Source organism: Alosa alosa, chromosome 9 (assembly GCF_017589495.1).
Source record: "Alosa alosa isolate M-15738 ecotype Scorff River chromosome 9, AALO_Geno_1.1, whole genome shotgun sequence".
Classification (NCBI taxonomy): domain Eukaryota; kingdom Metazoa; phylum Chordata; class Actinopteri; order Clupeiformes; family Clupeidae; genus Alosa; species Alosa alosa.
The window spans coordinates 16751805-16775336 of record NC_063197.1 but is presented as its reverse complement, the minus strand read 5'-3'; the positions used below and the strand labels follow the sequence as shown (position 1 = coordinate 16775336).

The window sequence follows — 23532 nt, the reverse complement described above, 5'->3', positions numbered from 1 at the left end:
CAAACGAGACTTGAAATTGCCGTCCTGTACGGTGTACATATTAGGACATCCTCAGATCAGGTGTCAGACATCAGATGAAAATGCATCAGGTCTCAACCTCTGTCAAGTTTACGTAATTACACAGTGATGTCTCAGACATCAGATGAAAAACTGTCAGAGTTGGGTAGCAGATGGAAAGGCATCTGGTCTCAGGAAAACCTCTATTATGAAACTACATCCAGAGGCTTGTACAGTAGTTACTATACACGAGTACACATCCTTCCAAACCCTGACATACCCATCACTCTGGAATAGTAAATCTAGAGTTGACAGACCACATGACCTTTCCCCATCACTCCAAAGTCTAATCTTTATGTTCCTTAGCAAATTGTACCCTTTCTAATTAGCCTGATTAATATGTGTAAATTAAACAGCTGTAAAGTTCCAATACTAAAAGGTCTGGGCACATTGTGAATGTAAGTGTGTTGTAACCCACTCATCATGCATAGTACCTATTGTGTGAGCTGGAGGCAGTGTTATGATCTGGGGTGGCTGCTTCCATCTTTCCTTCTCTGATGGCAGGATTAATTTGCCTCAAGTTGTGAAAGAGTAGTTCAGGAAGGAAGAGATGAATTTGGCACCACAGAGTTCTGACATAAACCCCATTGAAAGTGTTTGGGATATGTCGAAGACTATGCCGATCAGGCCAAGTCCCCTTTTCGAGTCCCCTCGAAAGTTGGATAGTGTATGTGAGGAGGAGGCAAGTCAGCTGGTACTATGTCTATAATGGAGAGGAATGGAAGTCACCCCAGCCTTTTGAATGGCAGTGTATTTTGATGCATATTACAATTTCCATACGTAAATAAATGTTTATTTTTACATAAAATAAAGACAATGCCATATATTGCATAAGAAGTTAGTGCAGTTGCATTACTTTTGTTTTTGGTATGAAAAATTCAGGAGTGTAACAACAAGAACAAAACGCAAATCCGAGCTTGATCAGATTGACCACATCGGACAAGAGAATGACTTTAGTATCAGCACACAGTTATGGTTAGTAGTGAATACTCTTACAACAGTTAATAGCTGATATTCTTTTCAGGTTGTAGTGCATAGATACACATCATAGTATAAATATATATATATTTATATGTATTTTATAGACAGTGACAGTTTTCCAGTCGAGCAGGCCTGTACTAAACAAGCCAGAGTCCAGTTATCTTTAGTCTTCAGCATCACAGGCCATTATTCTGCAGGCCAGGGTTTCTGTGGACTAGTTGGGCTTCTGTTGGCTTTGTTCACCCCCTGAGGAGAAGATACATGTCAGATAAAAAAATAAGCTCAACACATTCCCTAATATGATTCTGAGGACAGAATAGAAACTTGTATTATAATTCATTTATCTTTGTTCTTGTAGTGTATTCGGCATTGTAACCTACTTCTCCCATGTTCATAAACACTACATACCAATAAAACATGTAACATAATAGCTTTGTAACCATTCACACTGTTCTGCCTCCCTAAAATGGAGTGAATAGCATAGTTCATCATTTTCTCCCAATAAGTCATCTGTGCACTAGAGGTCACTATGTCCAAAGTGGAGAGTCCACTAGGAGCTCTGGACAAACATCTGCAAAGAAGCACCACACCCTAGCTTTCCAACACTAGCGTTGGGGGTTGGTGGGGGGGGATTTGAGTGCACACACTCTCCTGATCAGGAAATTGGCTGTTCTGAAAGCTGTATGGGACGCCGCTATCAGTGACGCACAACTTTGGCAGCCGGCGAGTGCCGTATCCGAGCAGTTGCTTCCGCCTCCAGATCACTTACAGCTGCTTGGGTCTTGGAGTAGTTCATGTGGGCGTAGAGCAGCACTGCTATGTCATTATGGGATGCCTCCAGGGCGATGGAGAGCGCGTTGCTGCCATCCTGCAGAGGGGGAGTGAGAAAAGGGAGGATCGGTTCATTAAGTTAGAAGAAAACAGTGAGGGGAAAAAGACATTACAGTATGAAAGGAGAAGATATCCATTAAGGGCATTGCACGACAACACACATCCACTAGGAGATTCAGGCAGCACAGAGTGATTTCAGAGACTGGTGTAACCAACTGGTACTGGCAGAAAGGGGGAAGGTCGGGAGGGAGTCTCCCCACATAGTTTCCCATGCACACCAGCTCGAACCAGCTGTGTGCCGTCAAGCCAAATCCCTGTGAAATGGCAGAAGAGTGGTTGTCGAAGATGTGAGCATGAGAGCGGCTTTGGCGGTCATGAAAATAAATATGACTGATTGTGATCTTTGCCCTTCATAACTTCACTCAACATAAAGTAGAGTACCCATTGTGGCTCAGGGGCTTTCCCTGTGGCTGGTTCATTTAGTGGTTTGTTGTATAGAGGAACATCCATTTTTCATATACTGTTTGTAATCCGAGTTCGCTATAAAAACCATTCTGAATGGCTTTGGGGAATCTTGCGTGAGTTTCAGACGGTAAATCCCATCATGTCACTGGGGAAAAATACAAAATGAGATCTTTCTGTTTATTTTATTTTAGTGTGGCTGTTATTCTATCCACAGTCCAAACAGACAGTGGAGCAAACCTGATACAGAACTTCCGTTGCAGGCAATACCACCAACAGAAAATATTTGCCATGGTGTGCAAAAGATGATGTCATTGTTAGTCAGACTCCTGGCAAATTAATGTTGATGGAAAAGGAGTGCCACTGTTCCATCCCAGTCTCATAGCAATGCACTACAGTGAAGACGTTAAGGCTGTCCAGCAGAAAGTGACCTAGACTACTAATGCTTTTTCAAATCACTGTAATGAGAAATCCTGTGGTTTCAGTTATTTTCTTACTATACTCTACTGCAGCGGCTGCAACAATCTTACCAGAATCTGCCACAGCATAAAAATCTGTTTTTTATTTTTATTGCAGACCCTAAAAATTCAAGCATGTGACACATCAGAGCATTTGTAATTTATAGTGTAGGGAGGGGAATAACCAGGGACTCATTCTGTAGTGCAGTGCAAAGATCTGTGATATAATGGAAACTGCACCGATTCTTTACTTGCGTATAGGATTTCAGCTGAAAAAATATCTACAGTGGCAGAGCTGGCCCTTGAACATGCAATCTATGGAAGAGCATTCGGGTCACTTAAAATATGTTTTTTTTTTTTTTTTTTCAAAGTTTCTGAGAATAACAATTCTGATATAAATTCTGGGATTAAAGTAAATACTCAGCGGGAGGGATTTTCTGGGATTTCTTTCCTGATTTTTTTGTAAGAAACTCTAGAAAATACATTCCCCACCCACGCCACCTCCATACTATAGGTGGTCACTCCAAAAGTGGCCCTTTTCCATACTCTTCCCACTCTTACGACACAGTTCCCGTTCTGCTTGTTCTTAGTTTCTAATGTCATTTGAAGTCTCGCCACTAAATTAGCTCAACTAAAATTAGCACATAGGGGTATGTATATAAACGCTTCATGCTGTGTGCTATTTACGGGCAGATGGTGTGAGTGGAGGACCAGCACTCACGTTATCCACCACAGAAATGTCACAGTCTGCCTGGTCCAGAAGCAGAGCGACGATCTCGGCCCGGCCGTGTTCACTGGCGCACATGAGGGCAGTGGATCCCTCGTCGTCCTGCACGTTCACACTCGCGCCACACTCGAGCAGGGCGTGCACCATCTCCTGCCGCCCGTGGCTGACCGCCAGCATAAGCGCTGTCTGACCAGCCTGAATACACCCCAAAGCAAGAAGAGTACATTGAAATTACCCACAGTGATTACAGAAAGAGATCCCATGATGCGGTCACATGAACTAATTAGCATATTTGTCACCTATAAGCCATTTAGGCAGTTTTGTACTCATGTTTCTGATCAAAATCATATGTTCATTTATCATTGACAAACACAACTGACTCTAGTTAGCATGAACGCACTTCTTTGTTTGAGTTGATATGTGTGAATGTGTTTTACATCCTGCAATTTAGCTTGTGAACTTGTGGCCTTCAAACTCTAATGTGCTCTCCGGAAAAAAAACTCAACTGTAATTCTTAACAAGGTAAGGGATGAATAAAGACCGTTTTACAGGAAAACCTGTTGACAATCACATGATGAATAAAAAAAAAATACTCAATAGAGCCTCTTTTACAAAAGGTCATTTTGGTTCAAAGAGGATAAAGACAGAAAAGGTAATCTGTCCTAAAATCTCTGTATGACATCCAACACACAAGCATGTGATGTGAATCAGCAGATGATTTGATCCAACAAACTCATTGGCCAAGGCCTTTTATAATGATAATAATGACTTGATCAAGGTTTCCCAGAGCATTGTAACCATGTTACAATAGCCCATTCCTTTCACAAATATGATCCCCATTTTACCTTTTTTACTATTAAAATAAAATTCAATCTGGGATCCAATCTTTTTCACTGTCATTATGTTAATTGTGTCATTTCAATATAAAACCCAGTCAGTGTGTGTTTCCAAGACAACTAGAGCTTCACAATGGCCACTTGCATCAGGCCAAAAATGCATTTGACTGACCGTGTTTTGTACTTCTAAATCACCAGTTCTCAAATGGCTGCACCACAAGGTTTGTCTGGAGAAATGCAGAGCGGCACTAGCCTAGAAATCTAGATGCATCCTAGCGGCAGCAAATGTAATTTGCAGCCAGGGTAGTCTAGCAACTCTCCGTTGGCTTGTGAGCTGGAAAAATCAAACTTCGATCAGGCCAATCGCATCCTGTATAGAGTCAGTGGGTGGGCTTAACATAATGACGACAGAATTGCGACGGTTCTGCATGAATTCCCTGCTACTTGAAAACAAAGAAGATGGATGCTGCTGCTGGCGAACAGCGCGACTCAAGTTAAGCTTTTCTTAAGTTGGCAGAAGTTTGATCAACTAGCCAACTAGCTCCACTGGTGGGAAAACGCATGGGGCTCATGAGTGGTAGCGCCATCCTATTGCGTGCAGAGGGAATTCTCGGATTGAGCACTGGCAATGATGAGTTCCCAGACCCTACATCTAGATCAGGCTAGAACGGCACCTCACCTGGCTGGCTTTGGCATTCACGTTGCCCTGGCTGAAGAGCTTCTTCACCACCTCCATGTCATCCTCCTCCTTTACGGCAGACAGCGCGGCCAACATGATGGCAGTGTAGCCCGCTTTGTTCTGCTGATCTACACAGCAAACACCTGCACACACAATCCAATTTCATTGTCAGTGATAGGCGATGATTACAATATCAGGAGCACACATGGTTTCAACAAATCACTCCTGATATTCCCATAACTGTAATATATGCCTAATCATGCAATGTTTAACACTGCAGGTAATAAGAGGTATCCTGTACGTAATCCAATCAAGGTACAGTGTTATCAAGGATAATAAGGAATCATTACAATAAATGCATGATGTAACTATTACATATGTTTATTATGGACCCTTTCAAGAGAGTTCCATTATCAGCATCATAGTTGGCCCCACAAGGCTTCCTTTTTAACATTCCATATGTTATCTTAATGCAGAGGAAGTAGATTGGGGCCCAAATAGAACGTTCAAGCATTGTTTTTGTTTTTATTGTTGAAAGGGTCTATACGGCTCCTCACAATGCTAGTAGAACGCTCCATTGACTTGAATGGGATTTCCCAAAGTTCTAGCAGTAAATAAATTCATGTAATTACCACTGCAAACATATAATTACCGCTGTCAATGGCAACGGGTTTTGTGCTTCTGATACGTCTTTCATATCACTACGCAAGGACTGGAACTTCATTCAAATGTGAAAGCAGACGGTTGATCAGCTGTGTTCTAAAGAATGTTTGATTCAAGTTCAGCAGCCTGTGTTGTTGAACTATTTGTTTCTCAGCAAATGCCACGATGAACGGTAACAAATAGGCTAGGTTATGTAGGCTAAAGTCATATCATGGGGAGTTTATTATTTCGTTTTGGCAAGTAGCCGTATAATAAGCGGGATAATGTATAGAACGCCGGTCATTACTGTGAAAACTAGATGTACCGCAGAGTGGTACAAAATATGACCGCCGCCCAGTCCAGCACATTGTTTCCACAAAAATAAATCACGCTGAAAGGCCTATATGATTCTAACTGTCTCACTAAATTGCATTATCCACACTCAATTCTCACTGGTATCTGCTAGAGTACCAAAACATGATTAGTTCATAGATTTCACATTCTTGAATTGTGTGCATGTGTGCGTGTACACGTTTATGTTTATGTGTGTGGGTGTGTGTGTGTGTGTGTGCGAGCTTGTGTGTTTGCCTGCGTATGTGTGTTTGTGCATACATGCATGCGTGCATATGTCTACTGTGTGAGTATGTGTCATACGTATGATTACTGTGAATGTATGTGTGTGCGTGTGTATCTGTTTATGCACATGTGTGCACATGGAATGGGTTAACATGACCCCTGGAGGCAAACATATCGGAAAAAATTGGTCATCCTAGGCCCCACGGTTCTCAAGATATTCACAGAAAACTGTGTGTGCCCTACCCTCCTTCGGGGTCCAGTACAGCTGGGGGCTACAGATCAAAACGAAAAACGATGGTTTCATGCTATCCATGTGGGTTACATGCCCACCAAGTTTAGCGGTACCCGGTCTTTCAGTGTCCCGAATCCTTGTTGGTGTCACGGTCACTAAATGTGCACATAAATTATTTTATTGTAAGGCCCCCCATGAACGAAAAGTTCACAAAACTTGGCATGCATTTGAGGGTGTCATAATGATCCTACACTTTCAATTTCGTGCAGTTTTGACCATGTCAGCCAGAGATATTGTGATGAAAACACCAAATTTTTTTGCTTTTTTAATTTTTAACTAGGTGGCGCTATACATGAAATAAGTGGTAATGGGATGGGTTGACATGCCCCCTTAAGACCAATATACAAAAAAAAGGTGGACTTCCTAGGCCCTACGGTTCTCGAGATATTCACAGAAAACGGTCTCCGGCCACCTACAGGCCAGTTGGTGTATAGTAACATAAATGAATTTATTGTGTGCCCCCCCCATGAACGGAATTCCACGAAACTTGGCGTGCATTCAGAGGGTGTCATAATGATCCTACACTTCCAATTTCGTGCAGTTTTGACTATGTTAGGTCACAGATACCTGCGATTATAACACCTCATTTTTTACTTTTTGTGTTTAACTAGGTGGCTTATACATGAAATGAGTGGTTATGGAATGGGTTGACATGGCCCCTGAGATCAACATACAAAAAAAAAAAATGGTCCTCCTAAACCTTACGGTTCTCGAGATATTCACAGAAAACTGTGTTTGCCCTACCCTCCTTTCGGGGGGTGCAGTCCAGCGGGGGAGCTACAGATCAAAACGAAAAACGATGGTTCCATGCTATCCATATGGGGTTACATGCCCACCAAGTTTCGTGTAATAATAAGTCCCTTTCAGGGCGGAACAAGACCCCTCCGCTGCGCGTCGGGGTCCGGTTTGCCCTGTCGGGACTTATTTTCCCAGTAATGACCGGCGTTCTATACATTATCCCTTACATAACATGTTCTATTCAGACACTTAAGAGTACACCATGTGGAATGGAAGTCACCCTCCACACTGACCTGTGTCCAGCAACAGGCCCACCACACTGAAGTTGGAGTGTGAGACGCTGTAGTGTAGGGCTGTGTTGCCGTTGCCATCAGTCATGTTGACCACATGCTCCAGCAGGACAGGAGACACCTCAGAGAAGGCCATGATGTAGTTGGAGACCCGCGTGGGCTGAGCCGTCTTCGCACTGGACACTCTGAACCACTCCAGCTGCACTGTGTGAGTGCTGGACAGCTGCAGGACACAAGCAGAGAGAGCGACAGAGACGAAAAGAGCAAGATGTTAATAAGATTGTTAAAATAAAGAACATGTGAGAAAAATGCATAGAACACAGAGGAAAAATAATCTGGCATCTAAGAATGTTGTTCTTCACTTTATAAAGTCTGTGCAGTCAACCATAAACATGTCGACCTGCTGTGGCTCCTTGGCAGGCCTATATCTGATGAATAGTTTACAGTTGTAAAGTCGGATGAAGTATAGCTTCTCACCACTTCTTTGCTTTTCATGGCTTTGGCATCATCATTGAGGTGATTTTTCAGAATAAGACAAGCTTCACGCATCTTCATACTCAGTTCAAACCTGACAGAAAAACATGACGATCATCATATTACAAACAGCGTTGCTATAAACAAACAGACACATGAGGATAAGAATGTGACGGCTGCAGTGACATTCGGCTTGTGTCAGCATGTGGAATCAGCAGCCCCGTCGGTCAGCCTTACTTCTCCTTGACCGTCTCCTGCTGTCCCCCCGACCCGGTCGGCCCCTCATCACTGTCGCTCTCATCCAAGTTGATGTTCCTCTCCTCGTCCGAGGTCTCCTGAAGCGCGGCCTCCTCTTCCCCGCTGCTGGAGCAATCCTCCTCTCCACTCCCGTCAGATGAGCTCCCTTCCTCATCATCCTCATCTTCATCCTCCTCCTCACTTGACGTTGACTCATATCTTTGAAGGGAGCACATTTACTTTTTTTAACATTCTGATGCTTAATTTACTTAAATCTAATCCACATGAAACAATGATGTCAGACTTATTTCCCCCACAATGTCAGTTAAAACAGAGAGGCTAGTCTCATCAAGCTAGACGAGAACAGTAGCCTGTGTTTGGCTAACCTAAGCATTTTTCCCATTCTCAGGCCATGAATTGCATAATGGAAAGATTAATTCATTCAAGACTCAAAGAGTCTGAAACTGGCTAAATTAATCAGCACAAATATTTCAAACAGCCTCGTAGCCAAGACACTTTTATAGCTGTTGGTCTAAAACTCAGTAATAGCACTGTGATAACATGGTCCATGAAGAGTAGGATGAGAACACTGTCTTCAGCCTGCTCAAAAGTTGATGAACCATTCAACAGGGTAAAATATGAACTATGATCCGTAGCATGTCAAGATGATACTGCACAGAAGTCAAGATGAGACTCGTGTGCTGCTAATGGTGTGTAAAAGTAACACTTGTTTACATTGAAAGTTTTCACAGCTGTGGCGTGTCAGAAAGCGTTTGTCAGCCGAAGCCAGCTGTTCATCCTCCATTCTTGTGTGTTTGATGGGAAGGTTTGATCTCGCTGGCCACATCAAAAAAGATGATGAAAGATTCCTTCAGCCCTACGGTGAAGATCTCCACTGCTGCTGCTCTTGGCTCCGGCTGCTCTCATTGTACTCTCACTTTGTGGTTTTCTCTCCCCCACTGACAGCTGCAGACAGCCCTCACCACAACACTCCTCTCCTACTTGTAGTAGTCACATTCTGTTATCTCATCTCTGGAGTCACTCTATTGACTATCTTAGTGAAAAAAAACAACAACCTAGTGAAAGTTTTGACATCGGTTTTGACCATTTTGACCCCAAACACTATCAGTTCCTACAACCTACCGGTACTGTTCAGTCTTAGAGCACTTGAGGTGTCAAACAAATCACATTATTTGTCAGTCACATTGGAATAAAATGGCAGCCAAGTGAAAAGCGGTTATATAATTCTAAGATTGCTGTAGCAGCGCTAGCCTAGACCTCTGTTTTGATTGTGTGCATCAGTCTAGTCTATTATTAACTGAGAGTAATCTCCACTGACAGCGCTGCTGAGGTGCGCTAAAGTCAGCTCAGGGCATCATATCCTGAGTGGTGTGCGCCCATTCTGGTTCTCACCCTCCGTTCAGAATGCCCACAAACTGCAGGCTCTTCTTGCCTGTGCTGCGGGTCTCACTCGAGCTACTCCCATCCTTCCTCTTCATGATAGATTTCAGAGTGCCTGGGACCACCAATGACAAAAGGAAAATGTAACATTAGGTCACACACACACACACACACACACACACACACACACACTTTAATGACCAATCCCATAAAGATGCAGAGACTTGTGCAGCTGTTCATGCAAAATAAGAATCTTTGAATGACATTTGAGTTCTAAGCCTGACATGTGAGCAGACACACCTCAGATAATTAAATAGCTTGAATTAGAATATAAGAAAAGAATGACTAGGTTGTAAAAGCATGGGTGTGGACCCACCCATGAATGAGTAATATTTGGTTGCTCAGATAAAAGCATTCAAACTACAGATGGCTAATTCTTCAATTGCACGCAAATAGTGTATGTGCCATTTTGACACAGATGAGAACTCCACACATTATGTGGTCACCTTTTATGATGAATCCTGGAAGACTGACATCCTAAGTTTTCTCGATGTACACATGACAAAGTGACTCCACTCTAGAGAAACTCACCCACAGGGCTGGGAGTAGCCGGCGCAGCGTCCACTTCCTCTGCCACTCTCCTCTCTGCCTCGCTGACGCCCAGGCCCTCAGCGATGGCCACTTGTCTTCTCTTTTGGGGTTCCTCCTTGCGCTTCTCCTCCTCTGGGCTCTCCCACTGGCACCCAGTGCTCACCATCTCCACCTTAGCCACCTCCTCTTTCACCTCCTTGACCTCCACCACCTCCACCTCCTCAGTCTGAACACTCTGGTGAATCGGTGCGGGTGCTCCCTCCCTGCCCACGCCTGCCTCGGCCACCTCGGGACGGCAGCTCACCCCGACACTGAGCAGCGTCTTCGGGGGCTCGGCGGGTGGGGCGTCAGTGCCGGCGTGGACAGTCTGCGCCTGCGCCTGGACGCCTCGATCCAGCGTGACCCGCGAGAGGCGCTCGTTTTCGCGGGCGCGCAGCACCTCCAGGTCCTGGTCAGCCTGGCCTAGCCGCTCCTCCAGCACACGCACCGACTCCTGCTGGAGTTTGACGGTGTCCTGCAGGGTGTCGATCTCCCTCTCCGCCTCGCTGGTCAGCCCCAGTAGGGACTCCATCACCCAGACGGACGCGTCCTCAGTGGATGGTGCTGCCTGGACACCTTCGTCGCGCGTGGTACTCTGTGGCGCCGTCCCGACACCCTTCTCGGTGACCTCGCACCTTGCGTCCACTGCTGCATCTTTCATGGCCTGTCTGTAATAAAACACCCCCTCACTCAGGGGCAGATCACTGCCCACGGCCACAGACACCATCTGTACGGGAACAGGCGCCACTTTCTCCGGCGTCGGCTGCCGGCTTATCTCCTCCTTGCTTGCCTTCTCAATGGCTTTGCGGAGCTCGGACACCTTGGAGGGCCGCCCGTGAGTCGGCGAGAGCGGCGGGAGTCCTTGGTCCGTCCCGGCACCGGGCTCGGCGGGAGCCGTCTGCGCGTCGGCCGCTGTGACGGCCAGCGCCTCGTCCTTCTTCTTGAGCGCCTGGAGCAGCTGGTCCTTCTCGGCGCGCAGCTTGGCCACCTCCCTCTCCAGCGCGGGGACACCCTTCACGCGCTCCTCCATCTCCTTGAGCTGCCGCAGAGCCGCCGCCATCTGCTCCCGCACCGTCTGCAGCTGGAGGGGGGGCACTGGGCCCGAGGCGGAGGCCGCTGCGGAGGCCGGGGTGCTCCTGCCGGAGGTGTGAGGGCTGGCGCGCGGCCAGCCACTAGGGCAGGGGCTCGGCGAGGCCGAGGAGAAGGGGTTCTGCTGGATACCACCGTCCGATGATGGGGCTGATGAGGATGCCGGTGGTAAGGCTGGTGTTGCTGTCTGGGAGCCCAGGGAGCTGGAGGAGCCTGTCCACCCCGCCTCTCTCAGGGCCCCCTTCGGAGGGTCAGCGAGCTGGAGGACCCTGGTGCCGTTCTGGAGCTGGCTCTGCTCCTGCTGGAGCCGCAGGCTGGTCTCCAAGAGGGTGCGCTCCACGCGAGGGTTGCGGGTCGGGGGAGGCGGGGGCACCTTGGCGCCAGCCGAGAGCGGCGGGCTGAGGACCGACACAGGCGAGAGGATGTGCGATGACTCGCCGGGCGCCGAGCCGATGCGATTCCGTGGCGGAGGAGGCGGTGGCACACGCCCGCTGCAGTCATCGCTGGCCGAGGAAGACAGCGACTCGGTGGATGTCCAGCCGCTGGCACGGCCTCCGACCCCGGGGCTGCGCTGGGAGAGCTTCCCAGTGCGCGTCCCTCCACGGCGGCCACTCACGGGTGTACGCCTAAAGCTGTGGCCACTCTCGATCTCCTCCACATACTTGAGGAAGTCCAAGTCCAGCTGGAAGCCATATGGCGTCTGGACGGAGTAGGAGCCAGCCTGGTCGCTCTCCTCCTGGGACCCATACAGAAAAGGTGCACCCAGATCTACAGGGGAGAAGAGTTGGGGTCATCAGAACTCATAAGCAACATGCCAGTAATATCCCTTTTGGTCCAATATGGAAAAGAGCTATAACAGTGGGCCTTAACCCCACTCCCCAAGGCCACCTAGCAGGGCCAAATTCAGTCCAGCTCTGCTCTCTGTGCTTCCAGATGTAGTGAGAGTGGAAAAATCTGTTTTCTCTGGAACTCTGTATGAAACTGCTATGACACACCAACTGGATGTATTAACAGAACTAGAATCAGAACAGAGCTTAATCTAAATATTTAATCAGACATTTTTCATAACACATATGAGTATTGTGCTAGTGATTGTCTTTTATAACATTTACACATATTATTAATTTGATAACATATTATTAATTTGACTTTACTGTACTAAATGAAATCCTGACATGTACATGACATAGTTATTATAAGATAGTTAGTTACACTCACCAGGCAGCTTTGAGTTGACCTGCACAGACTGAGTCATCTTGGCCGGACAAGGTCCTCCACTGCAGCCTCAGGAGTCAACTCACCACCTGCACACGGGGAGAGAAGTCCAAGACAACGTGCACTTGTGAGATGGGATTTTCCCTTCAACATTCCCAGAGCTCAGTGAGAACACAAAGCCTGCAATAAGCTGCAACATTTGTGATTATATGTGTAAGCAACACGTATATTTTTGTGCCCTTATGTGAGGAGTGATCCGATGACCGAGTGCGAGTGAGCGCATCCATTTCCTTGGTGGTCGTCTTGTTTTTGGATGGGATTCAAGGGGATTAACCATGACATCACATACGTGTCATGTGTGTGTTTGAACGCTCCACAGAGGATAAAGAGCAGCCGCAGCCCCACGGAAAACAAGACAAGGAAATGAGGCATCAAAACAAGAACGCTCTATAACATGAACCCCATCCTAAAGCCGTCCCAAACAGATATCCGTTTCTGTGTCGTCAGGCCAGTTCATACCCTATATTTTTTTTTCTGAAAACATTCCATGAAAGGGGCAAACAGAGAGACAGAGAGAGCATAAAAGAGAGAGACTAATAGACACATATGGAGTTATGAAGATCTGTTTTCACAGAGCCTTGGGCACATTCCATCTTTCTCCTCTCGTAAATATCCTACTAGCATGACCAGGCAAGGACTTGCTTATGATTCAGTGGAAGTGTCTAACAAAGCAATGTCTAACTCCTGTCAGCCAGTCCTGTACTCAATACCTTGAATACACAGACTGTCAAGGAAAAGAGAAAGAAAAAACAAATCACTGGAAGGAATTTGGACAGATCTCAGATCAGATTGTCATTGCCAAAGGAAGATGTCCATCATAAACCCATCCACCTCCCCACCCCAACTCTCTCCCCCCACCACTCTGCAGGCTGCATTGCTCACCATCATTCCCCCTGTCACAGACAGATGCAAACCACTGACCTGCATTGGCGGTCAGATATGCAGAGCTCTCAGGCAGAGTGATCAGAGGGAGGGGGTTGGTGGTCCTGGCAAGCGTCAGGGCCTGTCAAAGAGTGAACAGCAGGCCTCACTTCCCGTCGCTAACCCCCTTGGGAGCTAAATATAAAAAGAGGTCCTCCTTCCCAGATCGCAGCCACAGCTCCGGGTGAAGTTTTTGGGACCCGGCCCAGCATACCCTTCAACCAGCCTCCGGTTTCCCAACACCCCTTTTACAGCTCACACCTTTGATTAGAGGAGAGGGAGCGGCAGCAGCAGCAGCAGCAGCAACAACAGCAAGTCACACATCCCCTCTCCTCTCCCTCTTCAACACCACAGAGGCGCGGAGTAGAGGAAGGTGGGGATGTGTGAGGGGAGAGGGGTGAGGGTTTTGGGGGAGAGAATGAAAACATAGGCTCAATGTTTTTTCCAGAACCTGATGACAAGCACCAAATTACAGGGAGGCAGGGAGTGAGAGATGTGTGTGGGGTGGGAATGTGTGTGTGGGGGGGTGGGGGTGGGGGGGCACATTCCTCTGTGCCCCTTCTACTTGTACTTAACAGAGCCACAGGGATGTGAGGAGCACAGAAAAAAAACAAACAGACAGCGCTCTGTCGTCCAGCCACGGCATCACAAGCTCTTGTTGTCCCAGGAGGCTAGTGGACCGGGGGCTTCTTTATTTCTGTTAACAAGACAATTTATTTCCCAAAATTCAATTAGTCTACTAAACGTCTTTTTTCTTTCATTGACTGATCACGGCAGTCTCCTGTTTAATAAAAGCCTGGAGTCTGAGGACTTGGTTGGCAGAGCGGCTCTGTCCGTCGTCAGGAGGCAGTTCTGTCCAGCCATTGGCTTGGAGCGATAGCCATGTTTTGGAAATACGACCTCCATCCTCCACCTCCCATTTCCCTTCAAGGGAAACAGGGGGGGTCCATGATTCACAACGCAGACGACACCCCACTCACAGGTTACTGAGGGTCAATCTGCACAGAGTTGCATTGCAATTGCAACCCATTGCAAATCTCCCCAAACACCCCCCTCCCCCTGCCTTGCATGGCTGTAAAAGCAGTCATGGCGTGAGGCATGTTGTTTGTACAAGTCCTCCACTAGCAAACCAGCAAAAAAAAACTTGGGGACGAAAGCAAAGATGCCTTCACCTAAGCCAACAGAAGACACACAGCCAGTTTGAACATGTTAGGACTCAGGAGTCCAGCTTATATGTGTTGTGTGTGTGTGTGTGTGTGTGTGTGTGTGTGTGTGTGTGTGTGTGATCCCCCCCCCACCAACGCACATTCTATCAGCTGGAAGGACAAATCTGTTGTTTCCTGAGGGGAAACTGGCTTTGCACAGCCCTGCTCCCCCAGGGAGACCTCCCATTGTCTCGCATTAGGAAGCCCCAGGCCACTCCAGAAGGAAGAAGCCATCACCCCGCCAAAGCTGCTTCCTGCGGCCCGCAGGAAAAGCAACACAAGCGGCCGAAGAGCTGAGCAAACACACTCGCCACCCCCCGCACGTATAAACACTCCCATCAACACACACTCATGCACAAGTACAAAGGCACCAAGTGGGTGAGAAGAAACCACCGGACAAACGCAGGCCATCTAGATTTATTCATGACCTTACTGCCACAAGAACATCCACAAATGCACACAACACACACACGCACACACAGACAGTTATTTAAAACATGACATTAAATAAGTGTCACTAAGTGAGAGCATAAACTCATACAAACAACTTTATGGACATTTGCTCAGCCACCACTGAAGAAGTATCTGATCCTAAACGCAAAAAAGCCCAACAACCAAATAAAAGAATGCGCCAGAAACATCCTTGAAAACAACTTTAAGGACAACTTAAGACAGTCACGATCACATGCGTCTGTGCAATTCCCCTGGGTCTTGTCACAACAATGAAACACATTGAGAGCCCTATAATGAGCCTTTATGCCACATCTATGGTTACGCCGTCCACAAGTCTTCTGGAGCCTCCTTGTTTCGGCCTGCCACCCCCCACCCCCACCCCACTCCCTCCCCACTCCCGTCCTCTGTCCCCAGTTCAACATGCGACAGTTTAGAGTGAATGAAAGGAGGAGTGGGGGGTGGGGGCCATATGCTTCAGTGGTGTCAGAGGCACACGGTTACAAAACGCTCTTTGATATGACTTCCCAGGCAGTTAGAGGCAGTGACTGGAATCCCAGCAGCCCTCACTGGGCACGAACATGGAAATGAGCCTGATGAATGAATGCCCTCCCACTCTGTCTCAGGCGAGAACATCCAAATGACGAGAACTACTTTGTCAACTCCTTTTAGTTAAGTCAAGAACTTGAGAGAACAATCTCAAAAGGCTACTACATGACAAAATAGAATTTATTTATTTAATATTTATTGGTATCACCATGGACCAGGGCTGTTTTTGTTTAAACATTACAGAGGCCAGCCAAACAAACAAAAAAAACAAGAGCAAATCTGCTTCCTGAGGACAACATGGAATGGTAACTGAGCCAGCAGACTTCTGATTGGCATCCAATTCTTAGCAGGATGATGATGGGGCCCTAACTGTCACAACTCTGTCAACTGTGATGAGAAAAATTACAGACCCAGGTACAGAATGCATCCTTGTGTGTTACATGAAGAAACGTAACAACCTGATGGTGGACCCAACAGATGTTTAAGCCATTTAAACACATGGATGGGCCACATGGCTGGCATACCTCTGTTGAAAGTAACCAGTGATCCCCTTACATCTGGATATGTACTTCAAAAAGCAGCAGGGCAGGCACTGCACATTTCCTGACAAAGGCCTCCATCAAGACAAGCAAGCAAATGCGGAACAAACTGCATACCAGACGAAATATACACAACAAGCGCCTGTGTCCTGTGTGTGTACTAAAACGTTACACATCAACTCAAGGATCAGCTCATGTTTGATTAGCCCGCCCCTCAGTCAGGAAACCAGGTGTCAGCTGTGTGGCCCGCCATCTTTACCTCCAATTCCCAACATTTTGTCCAATTCCTAAAATTTTAAGTCAGAACAACGTTCCTGTCAGACAGTACTCTGATTCATGATCCATCCACAAAGGGAGACAAAGAATAGAAATGCCAACAACGAATTCTGGAATTATAGAAATATTCTTGGGGACTTTTTTTTCCTTCTTCCTCTCGACCGTCAGCTGCACTCTACGCCTGATCCAGTTTTTTATATGCAGACCAAAAAGGAGAAAAGAGCTATTTTAAAAAGCCAACCAGCAGAGCTTTATATGGTTTACAAAAACAGTGACAAACTGGTAAAAACATCGTCAGAGTCTATCCAAACAGTTACACAGCAGCACACTGAATGGCAAATATGGCTAAAAAAATAATACTGAAGGTTACCGAGAAGCTAAAGCATCTGAGCTCCATGCTTATACCAAGGAATTCGGGGGAGATAGTATTAAAGTGCAGTGAGCGTTTCTAAAAGTAGCCCGACAAGATTGTTTCTTCCTGTGAGAACCAGCTGATTACACTTTAAGGGTACATAAACAGCATCCCGAGGCGAGGATTCAATTAGTAGCTACTCCTTTGTGAGATGTGTTTGGCTGGGCATAGTGGTGTGTGGGTATTTTTGGGTTTATCATCTCTCATTTAGCATAGGCATTTATCTCCTCCTGTTTCATATACACAGCAGTCATTCCATGGAGTAAAATTAGAGAGTGACAGAGACTGTTTCTATATCAAACGCATCCTGCCACTAAAGATCTCCCCCTCTCCCCCCACCCACCACCACCACATATACAGCCTTTACAACCACTCTCTTATAAAAATATACTTGTCAAACAGGCAGATTGTTTTATCACCCAACACAACCACTTATCTAGCTGAGAGGACTGTAAAACCGTTACCTCCACATCTGCGCTTTGGATAGGGAAAGAGCTGATACCAGCGCATCTGATCCACTTTGAGTGGGTTGACAAAGGCTCTGCAAGGTACCTGCGTCTGGTCTTCGTGCCCCCTATTCCCCCTGTGCCCCCTATTTCCTGATGTGTTTTTTTGTGTGTGTGTGTGTGTGTGTGTGTGTCTCTCTCTCTCTCTCTAAATATATGTTAGATCTATTTTTGAATTTACCCAACACGGGTAGCCATACCAATGTCTAAAGTTGCAGTGGCTGACCCCATCCTCCTGGTGAATTCTGTCCATTTGTTGCGTAATCTCTGTGACTTCTTTAGGCCCAAAGCTTTTTTTACTTTTCTTTGGGGCAACTCTTTTGTCTTTGACCTCTCATTGTTGCTGATCTGCTGTGAGCTGGAGGCCGGGGTCATGGCCACAACCAGATGGAGAGGCAAGAGTTCAAGTGTGATGATGCAATCCCCAGAAGTGCCAAGTAAGAATCAGACAGCAGAGATAGTAATGCAGTGACAATTTCATCTCATCGTAATATTTTTTTTAATCCTCAACAAGCAGTCATAAATGGGCAGCCGTGGCCTACTGGTTAGTGCTTCGGACTTGTGACCTGAGGGTTGCCGGTTCGAACCCCGAACAGTAGGCACGGCTGAAGTGCCCTTGAGCAAGGCACCTAACCACTAACTGCTCCCCGAGCACCGCTGTTGCAGGCAGCTCACTGCGCAGGGATTAGTGTGTGCTTCACCTCACTTTGTGCTCACTGTGTGCTGAGTGTGTTTCACTAATTCACGGATTGGGATAAATGCAGAGACCAAATTTCCCTCACGGGATCAAAAAAGTATATATACTTACTATACTTAAATGCACAGTGGCACACAGGACAGCTGTTAAGACAAAGCCAAAGAAGAATAGTCCTGTTTTTATTTGCATTTCTTAACTTAATTTTGTTTCTGGGCAAATGCATATGCACAGTTACTTGACCAGTACCAAGGAATGCTAATCACACGATTTCCATTATCCACCCCTGCAACAAAAAAACAAAAAAACAGCATCTACAGTAAACTTCCAACCCACTGCAGAGACCTAACTAAACAGTGTCATGCTGTGTCTTAATAGTAGGCAAATGTAATGTGCTCTTTGTTCTAGCCAACAGGTTGTATTAATGTTCCATATTCTAATCGCTGCACACTACATTCAGCAATATAAGAGCCCAACTGCATTATAACCTCTATCCTGTCCGCTCATCTTCGGCTCACTTCAGCTGTTGTCTCAAAATGCAGCTCTCAGTGATAATCTGTGAGCCTCAACAATTACCCTACACTCCAATAAACAGAAATTCCCATAAATTCCACCCTCTGGTTTAGGGGAAATTTCATTATGTTAACATGCCCCCATTGTTGTTTGTGTGGCACTGTGGTGAAAAACCTATTCTTTGTTGAGCACTCTTTTCTCCCTCAGTTTTCAGAGATACACAAGCCAAAGAGTCGTGGATAATGTGAAGAAGCTCAAGAGCTAATGGACCATAAATAGAATCACAAGACTAGAAGCATGTGAATGTTTGGAGAGGGAGTGAAGGTGATGCCCAGATGCTTATGCCCAGACGTGTAAACAACAGGGCAGGCCAGTCAATCTGGGAGAGCTTTTAACACCCCAGTCCAAGTTCGTTTGAGGCGTTTGTTTGTTTGTTTGTGGTTTCTTGTGAAGGGGACTTTCTGAAGATATGATTTCAGCACAGGAAATCACAAAAAAGGGAAAGTGAGTGCATAAAGGAATAATAGAATTAGCCTGAAGGCAAATCAAATTTCAGTAATTCTGTCAGGCAATCCTGATTGAACAACGCTACTGCACAGTGCCTATTGCAAATGAAGTTGACTGTTACTGTAAAATGATAATTTCTTTGAGAAAGTTTTGCTCTTGATCATAATCAGTGTTGAAGGCAATTCTTCCTCGTGGAATGGGGGAGGGGCTTAGAGAAGGTGATACTTGACCAGGTAGACAATTGTTATTTTTGCGTGGATGTCTCCTCAGAAGCTCTTTTTGTTTTCACTTTGAATTACATTATTCATGATGAAATCACCGCGCATTTTGCGTAAGGTAAATAACATAGAGGCTTACATAGGAGAGACACTATTCCCAGCAGAACATTGACTAATCCGTGTTCGCTTTCTAGCAGGATGCAAAATGTGCGCTACGTGGATGTAGGCTATCACATCATAGTAAATCTCAAAATGACAAACAGAAATTTGTCCAAGATAGTCTGACTAGAATACCAATAAACACATGTGGATTACTTCGCAAAACCAAAACAAAATTGTCCATTAACAGCAAAAAGCTGTCATGAAAGGATTTAAAAACTGAAAACATATTGTATGTCCTTAGGGCGGTATTCTGGAAGCTTGCCCGGTAGAAAAGTCAGCTAATCCTTCTCCAAAACACAACAAGCTATCTAGATAGGCCAAGATCAATCAAAGTAACAATTGATGTCAGCCCATACATTTCTTTCCTCATTTTCGATGTGATTTTAAGTATTTTATAGGGGTTGAAATAAAATGAAATTAGTGTCACCCCGCATTTTTCGAGTAGTTTTCAGCAGGCACGCCTTCTTACGTGACAAAGTAATAACCAGATTTACAGTGGACTATTACTTGAATGACTAAAATAATAAATAGTAACTTTAACTCTGTAGCATTTTCTCATTGTGATTAAGCATGATAGTCCGGTAGTAACAACAGATAGCTAAAATCGAAGTGAAGCCCCCCTGGCAATATGAGACTGATTTCAGAAAGCGCAAGATGGATAGGCTAGTCTATGTAACTGGCTAAGTGATACTGTCGCGTTACAAGTTTAGCGTCAGTGGTGACAGTTACATTCAATGCACTACTCTTAGAATGGTAAATTAAGTTCCAATCAGATCAAAGTCTTTTAAATCGTAAATGCAGGCTAAGTTTCAGTCGCTACAGACAGACCTGGTTAATCTGTTAACGTTCTCTTATAACCTAATGTAGAGTTGCGTAGAACGGTGATCTGACCTACCTTTGCTGGACTGATGCTGAACTTCTGGACGCCAGAAAACTTCTTACAAACAAAAAAAACTTCTTTAGAGGCAAAAGATAAGAGAGTGGAAGAAAACACCAACTCTGGCGCTTTCTCATTCATCAAACGTATATGGTATAACAGACATTTGGATTATCCAATCAACAAGCGTACTCTGTAACCAATAAATATCGAGAGCTCGAGGAGAGGGTCCGCCCATTTTAAGTAGGATTTGTCACTCTCGGACTGATAACGTGGTGTCATAGGTGTCATGCCAAGTTAGTAAACAGTGGCAGGGCCTACACTTCGTTAACCAAACCTGTATAATAATCTTATGTTTCTGTAATGTCGCATGGCTGGTTACTTTCATATTAATTTCAATAAATTGCGTGAATTAAGTAGGCTAGCCTAATTACTTAATTAAAACACACGATTAATGTGACTCTGCCATAGGCTATTTTTGTATTCACAAAATTGGTATGAATTCTTCAAACGCCATTAGCCATGTGACAAACGAATGGCAAAAATGACACAGGATTTGAGGAATAAAACATTCCTTACTAACTAGAACAAGATTGCAACACATTTTCCCAATTTTCCATGCAGGCATTTTTCCTGGATAAAATGTGTAACGGGAGGCCTATATCTTTAAAACGTTTTATAATTATGCCAAGTGCAACTCATGCAGTTCAGAGCGTGTGGGCACACGTTGGTTATAAGAGGCTTTTACAAGCTTTGTTTGGAAAACAAAGTAGTCTAGTCGAAGACTGCCTTTGTTTTTGTCGTGTTGGTTCTTTATTTAAAGAGTATGTCCTTTTTGTCAGATGTTGATAATAGCCTAGAGCAACACTGTTACTCAGTATAACAATGTCTCTAATTTATTTATTTTTTACATGAATCCAAAATTAATTTTCTCCATGCCCATCATTGCAAGCAAAGCTACCGTGGAGTTTAAAGGAGCAGTTATTTATATGAACAGCAGAGGGCGCCACTGCAAAAAGAATCAGACCATCACTACAGCTACAGGTGTAGATTGGCAAAAGTTAGTGTCCCTTGTTTCCCACCAATAATTTGAATTTGTTGAAGGTTAAACGTGAAAGGGTTGTTTAGAGTACAAATGCAAAACTGTAAGCTATATTAATACACATTAATTAATCCTTCTTATAGTTGTGTATTGATTCTAGGTTATACATAATACCGATTGTAGCCTATTGCCTGTGTCACTTATGTCCTAAAAGGTTAATACCTATGTCCGGTGATATTGTAAGAATGCTACACACTGCAGGCTTATACAGATTGCATGTAATATCCACCACTAGTTGAGATGTGACCAGCCTGTTTGATGAGGGTCAAGTAATAGTCTAGCGCACTATGTTCCAGAATTGGATTTTGCAGGAGTTTAATATTAATTTTGATATATTTGGCAGATTTTGATAGTACAGATGTAAAATGTCAAAAAATGTTTTGTCTTCAAACTTTTATTGTCAGTGGACGTTTCAGATCAGAATAAGTTACTGGCTATGTTCTGCTATGACAACAACACTGATCTGTGCTGTCCTAGAAAAGCAATATATAAATAAACATGCCTTATCTTGCCAATCCTTACAACAAACACATTATGCAATACCCTGGTGTTAATTAGCTGATGTCCACTGTTGGGAATATATAGAAATTATTATTATTATTATTATTATTAGTAGTAGTAGTAGTAGTAGTAGTAGTAGTATTAATAAATAATAAAGGGATTAAGTGTTGACAAATCGTTTAACTGTGAATGTATTATTTATTGAATTTAATAGATAGATACTGTAATGATCCCCAAGGGGAAATTTAATTAACTTAAGAAACTTAATTGTAATATCAATAATATCAACATTTAATTTTACCAGAAAAACTAGTTGGATTCTCTTGATTATAGCCAAGTTTAATTAGTTTGATTAGTTTGATTGATATGACCTAAATTACATAATACAATATTATGTTTTTGAATATTAAGTAAAATTGAAGATGTCTGCTTTTGCAAACAAACGTTTGATGTGTAAACAACAGACCCTGAGCATGGGATTTGTTTTCATTCACAGAGAGTATGAAGTTAGAGAAGAGCATCAGCTCCTGTTTCACCATGGCCCGGTGTCACTCTAGCCCCCATTACACTTTCCCTTGAAACTAACGATGCCATGCCTCCCAATTCCCCACTACAGAGTTTGCCCTCCTGTGATTTGCACAGTAGTGGAAGGGTCCTACATTACCTTGTGACCCCTTGTTATAGTTTTGTAGCGCATTCACTTCATTTTTAGGCTCTTGTGGTGCTTGAAACTAAAGGCATTTGACACATGCATGTCTTCAGACATTTCACACATGTATCATGTTAGTGCATGAACTTGGACGTGGTCAAAAAGTACACCTGAACGCAGGCAATGTTTGGAATAATCTGTTCAGATTTGCACAAGATTTGGTATGATATAAAGGTCTAATCATACCAGACAAAGTTCACTTGTGTCTGGCTGTAACGTGTTGGATGAAATGAGATTTCCATGCAGTGTTTTGAGGGACTTTGGTTGGTTGAAAACTTGTGTCTTTAGACAACTGTTTATTTGATGTACAATTCAATAAAGGCATCATCAGCTCCACAGCGCCCCTATACTGTGCACATTGCCATTGCAATATGATGTATAAGTATCTAGGAAACTTTTAAGTGATCACAATTGATCAAAATTATTGTTATTTCTTGACTTTAAACATGAAATAGGCCCTTTGAGTGTTATGACATCACAAAATTGTGAAAAGGAAGGTAGAAATTTCACGACGAAGTTGAATGACAATACCTATCCAAATTCTATCAATTAAGCAAAAAAGAAAATCAATTTTAACATAACAATCCAGCAATACACAAGGCACTTGAGTATGAGATGATGTCTCGCCCACAAACAAAGATTTGGCAGAGAGCACCACATACTCAACATGCAGTGTATATAAGTAGAGGGAAGGAGACACCATGGTAAACATGGCA

At 44.6% G+C, this 23532-nt stretch overlaps 1 protein-coding gene across 2 annotated transcripts; it reads right to left on the bottom strand.

Annotated features, from left to right (window-relative positions):
* Nucleotides 1-828: 828 nt before the first annotated feature.
* kank3 (KN motif and ankyrin repeat domains 3) lies at nucleotides 829-20650 on the bottom strand. Of its 2 annotated transcripts, none has more exons than XM_048253251.1 (11): nucleotides 20523-20650; nucleotides 12619-12704; nucleotides 10273-12168; nucleotides 9694-9796; nucleotides 8281-8499; nucleotides 8047-8137; nucleotides 7573-7792; nucleotides 5032-5174; nucleotides 3511-3711; nucleotides 1808-1906; nucleotides 829-1284 (listed from the first exon to the last, which is right to left on the bottom strand). In XM_048253251.1, the coding sequence occupies exons 2-11, from the start codon at nucleotides 12653-12655 to the stop codon at nucleotides 1225-1227; spliced, it is 3069 nt and encodes a 1022-aa protein (XP_048109208.1). In that variant the 5' UTR covers nucleotides 12656-12704; nucleotides 20523-20650; the 3' UTR covers nucleotides 829-1224. The 2 variants fall into 2 exon arrangements, with proteins under 2 accessions (XP_048109208.1, XP_048109207.1); XM_048253250.1 differs by lacking the exon at nucleotides 20523-20650 and adding an exon at nucleotides 17492-17604.
* Nucleotides 20651-23532: the final 2882 nt, after the last annotated feature.

What these genes read in the sequence shown, in the direction of transcription:
- kank3 (XM_048253251.1), bottom strand. Translation starts at nt 12,655, where the DNA reads ATGACTCAGTCTGTGCAGGTCAACTCAAAGCTGCCTG. An exon ending in CAGGAGACGGTCAAGGAGAA is followed by an intron (nt 8,138 to 8,280) that starts GTAAGGCTGACC and finishes TTTTTCTGTCAG; the next exon opens with GTTTGAACTGAGTATGAAGA. An exon ending in TGAATGCCAAAGCCAGCCAG is followed by an intron (nt 3,712 to 5,031) that starts GTGAGGTGCCGT and finishes GGGTGTATTCAG; the next exon opens with GCTGGTCAGACAGCGCTTAT.